General features: G+C 37.6%; 1 protein-coding gene across 1 annotated transcript in view; it reads right to left on the bottom strand.

Moving 5' to 3' along the window:
* Positions 1 to 1,892: 1,892 nt before the first annotated feature.
* The window catches only part of LOC138307261 (S-adenosylmethionine decarboxylase proenzyme-like), a 49,551-nt gene continuing 40,387 nt past the window's right edge, over positions 1,893 to 11,056 (bottom strand). Inside the window, exons 12-14 of the mRNA XM_069247907.1 lie at positions 7,856 to 7,930; positions 7,546 to 7,626; positions 1,893 to 3,867 (exon numbers count right to left, since the gene is read on the bottom strand). Coding sequence (XP_069104008.1) covers positions 3,733 to 3,867; positions 7,546 to 7,626; positions 7,856 to 7,930 — 291 coding nt within the window. The 3' untranslated portion in view covers positions 1,893 to 3,732. The remainder of the gene's footprint in view (positions 3,868 to 7,545; positions 7,627 to 7,855; positions 7,931 to 11,056) is intronic.

The following is an 11,056-nucleotide window of genomic DNA, read 5'->3' as shown; positions in this document are numbered from 1 at the left end:
TCTCGACACTACAATGAATAAACATACCCTGCCTTCACTGTTCTCGACACTACAATGAATAACCATACCCTGCCTTCACTGTTCTCGACACTACAATGAATAACCATACCCTGCCTTCACTGTTCTCGACACTACAATGAATAACCATACCCTGCCTTCACTGTTCTCGACACTACAATGAATAACCATACCCTGCCTTCACTGTTCTCGACACTACAATGAATAACCATACCCTGCCTTCACTGTTCTCGACACTACAATGAATAACCATACCACTGCCTTCACTGTTCTCGACACTACAATGAATAATCATACCCTGCCTTCACTGTTCTCGACACTACAATGAATAACCATACCCTGTCTTCACTGTTCTCGACACTACAATGAATAACCATACCCTGCCTTCACTGTTCTCGACACTACAATTAATAATAATACCCTGCCTTCACTGTGTTCTCGACACCACAATGAATAACCATACCCTGCCTTCACTGTTCTCGACACTACAATGAATAATCATACCCTGCCTTCACTGTTCTCGACACTACAATGAATAACCATACCCTGCCTTCACTGTTCTCGACACTACAATGAATAACCATACCCTGCCTTCACTGTTCTCGACACTACAATTAATAATTATACAATTAATAATTATACCCTGCCTTCACTGTTCTCGACACTACAATGAATAACCATACCCTGCCTTCACTGTTCTCGACACTACAATGAATAACCATACCCTGCCTTCACTGTTCTCGACACTACAATGAATAACCATACCCTGCCTTCACTGTTCTCGACACTACAATGAATAATCATACCCTGCCTTCACTGTTCTCGACACTACAATGAATAACCATACCCTGCCTTCACTGTTCTCGACACTACAATGAATAACCATACCCTGCCTTCACTGTTCTCGACACTACAATGAATAACCATACCCTGCCTTCACTGTTCTCAACACTACAATGAATAACCATACCCTGCCTTCACTGTTCTCGACACTACAATGAATAACCATACCCTGCCTTCACTGTTCTCGACACACTACAATGAATAACCATACCCTGCCTTCACTGTTCTCGACACTACAATGAATAATCATACCCTGCCTTCACTGTTCTCGACACTACAATGAATAACCATACCCTGCCTTCACTGTTCTCGACACTACAATGAATAACCATACCCTGCCTTCACTGTTCTCGACACTACAATGAATAACCATACCCTGCCTTCACTGTTCTCGACACTACAATGAATAATCATACCCTGCCTTCACTGTTCTCGACACTACAATGAATAACCATACCCTGCCTTCACTGTTCTCGACACTACAATGAATAACCATACCCTGCCTTCACTGTTCTCGACACTACAATTAATAATTATACAATTAATAATTATACCCTGCCTTCACTGTTCTCGACACTACAATGAATAACATACCCTGCCTTCACTGTTCTCGACACTACAATGAATAACATACCCTGCCTTCACTGTTCTCGACACTACAATGAATAACCATACCCTGCCTTCACTGTTCTCGACACTACAATGAATAATCATACCCTGCCTTCACTGTTCTCGACACTACAATGAATAACCATACCCTGCCTTCACTGTTCTCGACACTACAATGAATAACCATACCCTGCCTTCACTGTTCTCGACACTACAATGAATAATCATACCCTGCCTTCACTGTTCTCGACACCACAATGAATAACTATACCCTGCCTTCACTGTTCTCGACACTACAATGAATAATCATACCCTGCCTTCACTGTTCTCGACACTACAATGAATAACCATACCCTGCCTTCACTGTTCTCGACACTACAATGAATAATCATACCCTGCCTTCACTGTTCTCGACACTACAATGTTTGATAATACGTCTGTAAAAATTAATCGTCTGGAAGGAAATCTTTTCTGACATAGCTAACATGTATAACATCCTATTAGACTTCTGGCAGCCTTTGTAACCTTCCTGAATATTATCTCATTCATTTAAAGATTTCCTTGTGTGAAACAACGTGCATAATGTATATAACATTAAATATCAAAAACACTTAAAAATCAGTTTGGGGTGGGGGTATTTCAGAAAAATCAGATGGAGATGTAACATTATATTAGAACCTTTAACAGAACAGGGCTTATGTACTGTATACATTGCAGATTTATTTAATCTAATAAAACATTGATGTGTTTTTTAATTAATTTCCTTTTTTCTGGAAATATGTATAATGTGTACTTTGATCATAGCACTGTTTATTTACATTGTTTTAATTTCTTGTTTCATTTACATTTGAATTTATTGATTTAACCACTACACTGTGCCTCCAGGAACCAAAAATGTTCTCTGGTTCCAAAAATTATCCTTAAACTAATTTTAACAGTTGAATTTATTGTGAATAATATCATGTTAAAAATCTATAAAAAATGTTTTTCTGAGATCTTTTTTTAAAATTAAGGCAAGAAATGCTGACCCGCTTTAAGATTTACATTTCAACTTACTGGCAATATTACTACATCTGAAGTTCGTCAGTATGTCAGATGTAGACAATCTAAACATGGACTCATAATATAGATCAATTCATAATAAAATTTGCGCTTTTTTAAACAAATACTTTAGGTACATGTACTAACATATTCAAAGTGATTTCCAGCACATGATTTAATTGCACATGATTTTTCCACCAAAGGCTTAGTTAAGACTCATTTCATCTCCCATAGGACATAATGGCTCTGAGATCACTAATAATATATAGTATAACCCCTCTAACTCGTACTTAGATTCCTTGAATACAACTTCATTTGTCGAACTGATCACAAGGTCCTGATCGTGCCCCTATATTTCCTCTAACAAATCTCCTGATAGCTTAAACAGCTCTTCGTTGAATACCCCTTATTCCTCGAACAGATATATATCCCCGTTTCATCAAATAAATTAAACATGCAGTATTAAAACATGTATTTGTCAAACAGGTGTTCGCTCATAGAGAAATTTTTATTTATTTTTACTAAATACATATTTTTTCAAGTTGGTATTGCTATAAAAAAAACCACTTTCATAAAAGTTCAAAATATTGAAAATCACAGTAATTCAAATGTCATTGACACGCATTGTTTATCATAGTTTGAGGACCAGACACTTTGACAGCAAATGATCGATCGTTACCAACCTCGGATGAGCCGAATACCCTGTATTCCTTGAACTATTGATCTGGTTCCTTGCTGTTCGAGTTATAGGGATTTTACTGTATAAACTGTCCATAATAGTACTTTTTGAAGAAATAGAGACAAAACAAAACGCTTCTGCCCAATAGGAACAAAAGTTGGATATATTCACATGTTTCCTTATTACAGATTACAATGTAGTTATATTAAATCAGAAACATAATCTGACAAAAATGTTAAAAAAAAATCACAGAGTTCATAGCTAGTATTTTAGTAAATAAGAATGAAACCAAACAAAAAATCTTTCAACAGACCTATTTATCTCAACTTTCGAGTTAGGAAGGAGAACAAAAGTCTATGCTTCTTCCTGTTTTTTCTAGTAACCCACAAAAACACAATATCACAAACAGAAATATCAATGACAACCAACACCGAGATGAACAAGGAATATATCGGTAGTAAGGGAAGTCTCTTGTTGAAGCAATGGACACAGGCGGGGCGGTGTGTTGGACTGGCTTCAGGAAGACTTCCACAAGCATGATCCTAGATAACAGGCCGGGTGAAGAAGGAGTAGGTCAGATTGTAGTTTTTAAAGAAGCAGAGCTGGTGGTCGTTACGAACATAACCTTTGACCTCTTTCTCCTCCATCATCTTGTGGTTGTCCTTGGCAAGTGATGCCTGTAAGATAGCAATTTAACAGTGGCCATAGAACACTATTTCAGGTCCTCATATTTGGTAACACAAAATCACAACAAGAGGCCCAGAGGGCCTGTATCGCTCACCTGGTTTGTAATGCCAAGTAATGTTCTGAATACAGGTTCATTGTTTCTTTTCTTAAGGAATTTTAATATTTAGGGACAGCTTTATATGTCAAGTAGTTATCTCTATAAAGGGACTCATCAGATCACATTCGATAAAGACTAAACCCGTACCAGAGTTACACGATAAAGACTAACCCATACCACAGTTACACGATAAAGACTAACCCATACCAGAGTTACACGATAAAGACTAACCAATACCAGAGTTACACGATAAAGACTAACCCGTACCAGAGTTACACGATAAAGACTAACCCATACCAGAGTTACACGATAAAGACTAACCAATACCAGAGTTACACGATAAAGACTAACCCATACCAGAGTTACACGATAAAGACTAACCCATACCAGAGTTACACGATAAAGACTAACCCATACCAGAGTTACACGATAAAGACTAACCCGTACCAGAGTTACACGATAAAGACTAACCCATACCACAGTTACACGATAAAGACTAACCCATACTAGAGTTACACGATAAAGACTAACCCATACCAGAGTTACACTATAAAGACTAACCCATACCAGAGTTACACGATAAAGACTAACCCATACCAGAGTTTACACTATAAAGACAAACCATACCAGAGTTACACGATAAAGACTAACCCATACCAGAGTTACACGATAAAGACTAACCCATACCAGAGTTACACGATAAAGACTAACCCATACCAGAGTTACACGATAAAGACTAACCCATACCAGAGTTACACTATAAAGACTAACCCATACCAGAGTTACACGATAAAGACTAACCCATACCAGAGTTACACTATAAAGACTAACCCATACCAGAGTTACACGATAAAGACTAACCCATACCAGAGTTACACGATAAAGACTAACCCATACCAGAGTTACACGATAAAGACTAACCCATACCAGAGTTACACGATAAAGACTAACCCATACCAGAGTTACACTATAAAGACTAACCCATACCAGAGTTACACGATAAAGACTAACCCATACAAGAGCTACACGATAAAGACTAACCCATACCAGAGTTACACTATAAAGACTAACCCATACCAGAGTTACACGATAAAGACTAACCCATACCAGAGTTACACGATAAAGACTAACCCATACCAGAGTTACACGATAAAGACTAACCCATACCAGAGTTACACGATAAAGACTAACCCATACCAGAGTTACACGATAAAGACTAACCCATACCAGAGTTACACTATAAAGACTAACCCATACCAGAGTTACACGATAAAGACTAACCCATACCAGAGTTACACGATAAAGACTAACCCATACCAGAGTTACACGATAAAGACTAACCCATACCAGAGTTACACGATAAAGACTAACCCATACCAGAGTTACACGATAAAAGACTAACCCATACCAGAGTTACACGATAAAGACTAACCCATACCAGAGTTACACGATAAAGACTAACCCATACCAGAGTTACACGATAAAGACTAACCCATACCAGAGTTACACGATAAAGACTAACCCATACCAGAGTTACACGATAAAGACTAACCCATACCAGAGTTACACGATAAAGACTAACCCATACCAGAGTTACACGATAAAGACTAACCCATACCAGAGTACACATAAAGACTACACCATAACGAGACTAACCCATACCACAGTTACACGATAAAGACTAACCCATACCAGAGTTACACGATAAAGACTAACCCATACCAGAGTTACACGATAAAGACTAACCCATACCAGAGTTACACGATAAAGACTAACCCATACCAGAGTTACACGATAAAGACTAACCCATACCACAGTTACACGATAAAGACTAACCCATACCAGAGTTACACGATAAAGACTAACCCATACCACAGTTACACGATAAAGACTAACCCATACCAGAGTTACACGATAAAGACTAACCCATACCAGAGTTACACGATAAAGACTAACCCATACCAGAGTTACACGATAAAGACTAACCCATACCAGAGTTACACGATAAAGACTAACCCATACCAGAGTTACACGATAAAGACTAACCCATACCAGAGTTACACGATAAAGACTAACCCATACCAGAGTTACACGATAAAGACTAACCCATACCAGAGTTACACGATAAAGACTAACCCATACCAGAGTTACACGATAAAGACTAACCCATACCAGAGTTACACGATAAAGACTAACCCATACCAGAGTTACACGATAAAGACTAACCCATACCAGAGTTACACGATAAAGACTAACCCATACCAGAGTTACACGATAAAGACTAACCCATACCAGAGTTACACGATAAAGACTAACCCATACCAGAGTTACACGATAAAGACTAACCCATACCAGAGTTACACGATAAAGACTAACCCATACCAGAGTTACCACGATAAAGACTAACCCATACCAGAGTTACACATAAAGACTAACCCATACCAGAGTTACACGATAAAGACTAACCCATACCACAGTTACACGATAAAGACTAACCCATACCAGAGTTACACGATAAAGACTAACCCATACCAGAGTTACACGATAAAGACTAACCCATACCAGAGTTACACGATAAAGACTAACCCATACCAGAGTTACACGATAAAGACTAACCCATACCAGAGTTACACGATAAAGACTAACCCATACCAGAGTTACACGATAAAGACTAACCCATACCAGAGTTACACGATAAAGACTAACCCATACCAGAGTTACACTATAAAGACTAACCCATACCAGAGTTACACTATAAAGACTAACCCATACCAGAGTTACACGATAAAGACTAACCCATACCAGAGTTACACGATAAAGACTAACCCATACCACAGTTACACGATAAAGACTAACCATACCACAGTTAACTATAAAGACTAACCATACCAGAGTTACACGATAAAGACTAACCCATACCAGAGTTACACGATAAAGACTAACCCATACCAGAGTTACACGATAAAGACTAACCCATACCAGAGTTACACGATAAAGACTAACCCATACCAGAGTTACACGATAAAGACTAACCCATACCAGAGTTACACGATAAAGACTAACCCATACCAGAGTTACACGATAAAGACTAACCCATACCAGAGTTACACGATAAAGACTAACCCATACCAGAGTTACACGATAAAGACTAACCCATACCAGAGTTACACGATAAAGACTAACCCATACCAGAGTTACACGATAAAGACTAACCCATACCAGAGTTACACGATAAAGACTAACCCATACCAGAGTTACACGATAAAGACTAACCCATACCAGAGTTACACTATAAAGACTAACCCATACCAGAGTTACACGATAAAGACTAACCCATACCAGAGTTACACGATAAAGACTAACCCATACCAGAGTTACACGATAAAGACTAACCCATACCAGAGTTACACGATAAAGACTAACCCATACCAGAGTTACACGATAAAGACTTACCCATTCCAGAGTTACACGATAAAGACTAACCCATACCAGAGTTACACGATAAAGACTAACCCATACCAGAGTTACACTATAAAGGCTAACCCATACCAGAGTTACACTATAACCATACCTTGTTTGCGAATACGGTAATTAGGAACTTTCCCGGCCTGAAGGTGGACAGAACCTTGTTGATCAAAGTCTGGTAAGATTTCTGAAATAGACAGAGTTGTATAAAACATTATCTGACAATTCTTTTACCTTTAGACAATGTACATGATATCATATACAGAAACAATGATCCTCATATGCTGTGACGTATTCAGATTTTATAAAACATAATAGTTGTGATGCAACATTTTATGAGATGTAATAGACTTTTTGTCATATGAAACTGTATTTAGTTTTCTAATCTTAACTTTATCTGGATTACAGCAAAATACCTGAGGAATATTGGTCTCAAAGCTGACGTAGGAACAGTGTGGCTCAGGCGTGACGTGAATGGTAATGTAACAGCCCTGAAGTATCAACAAAGAAATAGAATAAATATATTTAAGTTTACAGTAGCATTTTTCTTCATCCTGACATGTTCTATTATTCCCTGGGAGCTGAAATGCTTATCATTACATTTATAGGTTTCACCTTTAGATATAATTATTAAATTGTGTAATGAAAAATCTAAATCATGTAATTTTATCCAATACGAAAGTGAAATTTGATCCATACGTAAAGAGTTTTGTCAATTATTAAATAGACCTAAAGCATACAATTGTTCATCTTTACATTGTATATCTTTACAATAAACAGTAAAACCTACTGTAGCGACCACCTCTGTATAACAGATGTACAGAGTATATAATAAAACCTATTATAGCGACCACCTCTATATAACGGATGTACAGAGTATAATAAAACTTGTCATAGCGACCACCTGTGTATAACAGATGTACAGAGTATAATAAAACCTACCATAGCGACCACCTGTGTATAACAGATATACAGAGTGTAATAAAACCTACCATACCGACCACCTCTGTATAATAGATGTACAGAGTATAATAAAACCTACCATAGCGACCACCTGTGTATAACAGATATACAGAGTGTAATAAAACCTACCATAGCGACCACCTCTGTATAATAGATGTACAGAGTATAATAAAACCTACCATAGCGACCACCTCTGTATAACAGATGTACAGAGTATAATAAAACCTACCATAGCGACCACCTCTGTATTACAGATGTACAGAGTGTAATAAAACCTACCATAGCGACCACCTCTGTATAACATATTTTACAGAGTATAATAAAACCTACCTTAGCGACCACCTGTGTATAACAGATATACAGAGTATAATAAAACCTACCATAGCGACCACCTGTGTATAACAGATATACAGAGTGTAATAAAACCTACCATAGCGACCACCTCTGTATAACAGATGTACAAAGTGTAATAAAACCTACCATAGCGACCACCTCTGTATAACAGATATACAGAGTGTAATAAAACCTGTCATAGTGACTACCTCTGTATAACAGATGTACAGAGTATAATAAAACCTACCATAGCGACCACCTCTGTATAACAGATATACAGAGTATAATAAAACCTACCATAGCGACCACCTCTGTATAACAGATGTACAGAGTATAATAAAACCTACCATAGCGACCACCTCTGTATAACAGATATACAGAGTATAATAAAACCTACCATAGCGACCACCTCTGTATAACAGATATACAGAGTGTAATAAAACCTGTCATAGTGACTACCTCTGTATAACAGATGTACAGAGTATAATAAAACCTACGATAGCGACCACCTCTATACAACAGATGTATAGAGTATAATAAAACTTGTCATAGCGACCACCTCTGTATAACAGATGTACAGAGTGTAATAAAACCTGTCATAGTGACCACCTCTGTATAACAGATGTACAGAGTGTAATAAAACCTACCATAGCGACCACCTCTGTATAACAGATATACAGAGTGTAATAAAACCTACCATGGCGACCACCTCTGTATAACAGATGTACAGAGTATAATAAAACCTATTATAGCGACCACCTCTGTATAACAGATGTAGAGAGTATAATAAAACCTACCATAGCGACCACCTCTGTATAACAGATATACAGAGTGTAATAAAACCTGTCATAGTGACTACCTCTGTATAACAGATGTATAGAGTATAATAGAACCCACCATAGCGGCCACCTCTATATAACAGATGTACAGAGTATAATAAAACCTATTATAGCGACCAACTCTGTATAACAGATGTATAGAGTATAATAAAACCCACCATAGCGCCGACCACCTGTGTATAACAGATGTACAGAGTGTAATAAAACCTACCTTAGCGACCACCTCTGTATAACAGATGTACAGAGTATAATAAAACCTACCATAGCGACCACCTCTGTATAACAGATGTACAGAGTGTAATAAAACCTACCTTAGCGACCACCTCTGTATAACAGATGTACAGAGTATAATAAAACCTACCATAGCGACCACCTCTGTATAACATATTTTACAGAGTATAATAAAACCTACCATAGCGACCACCTCTGTATAACAGATGTACAGAGTATAATAAAACCTACCATAGCGACCACCTCTGTATAACAGATATACAGAGTATAATAAAACCTGTCATAGTGACCACCTCTGTATTACAGATGTACAGAGTATAATAAAACCTACCATAGCGACCACCTCTGTATAACAGATGTACAGAGTATAATAAAACCTACCATAGCGACCACCTCTGTATAATAGATGTACAGAGTATAATAAAACCTACCATAGCGACCACCTCTGTATAACAGATGTACAGAGTGTAATAAAACCTACCATAGCGACCACCTCTGTATAACAGATATACAGAGTATAATAAAACCTGTCATAGTGACCACCTCTGTATTACAGATGTACAGAGTATAATAAAACCTACCATAGCGACCACCTCTGTATAACAGATGTACAGAGTATAATAAAACCTATTATAGCGACCACCTCTGTATAACAGATGTATAAGAGTATAATAGAACCCACCATAGCGACCACCTCTATATAACAGATGTACAGAGTATAATAAAACCCACCATATCGACCACCTCTGTATAACAGATATACAGAGTGTAATAAAACCTACCATAGCGACCACCTCTGTATTACAGATGTACAGAGTATAATAAAACCTACCATAGCGACCACCTCTGTATAACAGATGTACAGAGTATAATAAAACCTATTATAGCGACCACCTCTGTGTAACAGATGTACAGAGTATAATAAAACCCACCATATCGACCACCTCTGTATAACAGATGTACAGAGTATAATAAAACCTACCATAGCGACCACCTCTGTATAACAGATGTACAGAGTATAATAAAACCTACCATAGCGACCACCTCTGTATAACAGATGTACAGAGTGTAATAAAACCTACCATAGTGACTACCTCTGTATAACAGATGTACAGAGTATAATAGAACCCACCATAGCGACCACCTCTGTATAACAGATGTATAGAGTATAATAAAACCTACCATAGCGACCACCTCTGTATAACAGATGTACAGAGTGTAATAAAACCTACCATAGCGACCACCTCTGTA

The sequence above is a fragment of the Argopecten irradians genome, chromosome 1 (assembly GCF_041381155.1).
Source record: "Argopecten irradians isolate NY chromosome 1, Ai_NY, whole genome shotgun sequence".
NCBI lineage: Eukaryota > Metazoa > Mollusca > Bivalvia > Pectinida > Pectinidae > Argopecten > Argopecten irradians.
The sequence above is the reverse complement of the archived record's forward strand: the minus strand, read 5'-3'. Positions and strand labels throughout refer to the sequence as shown.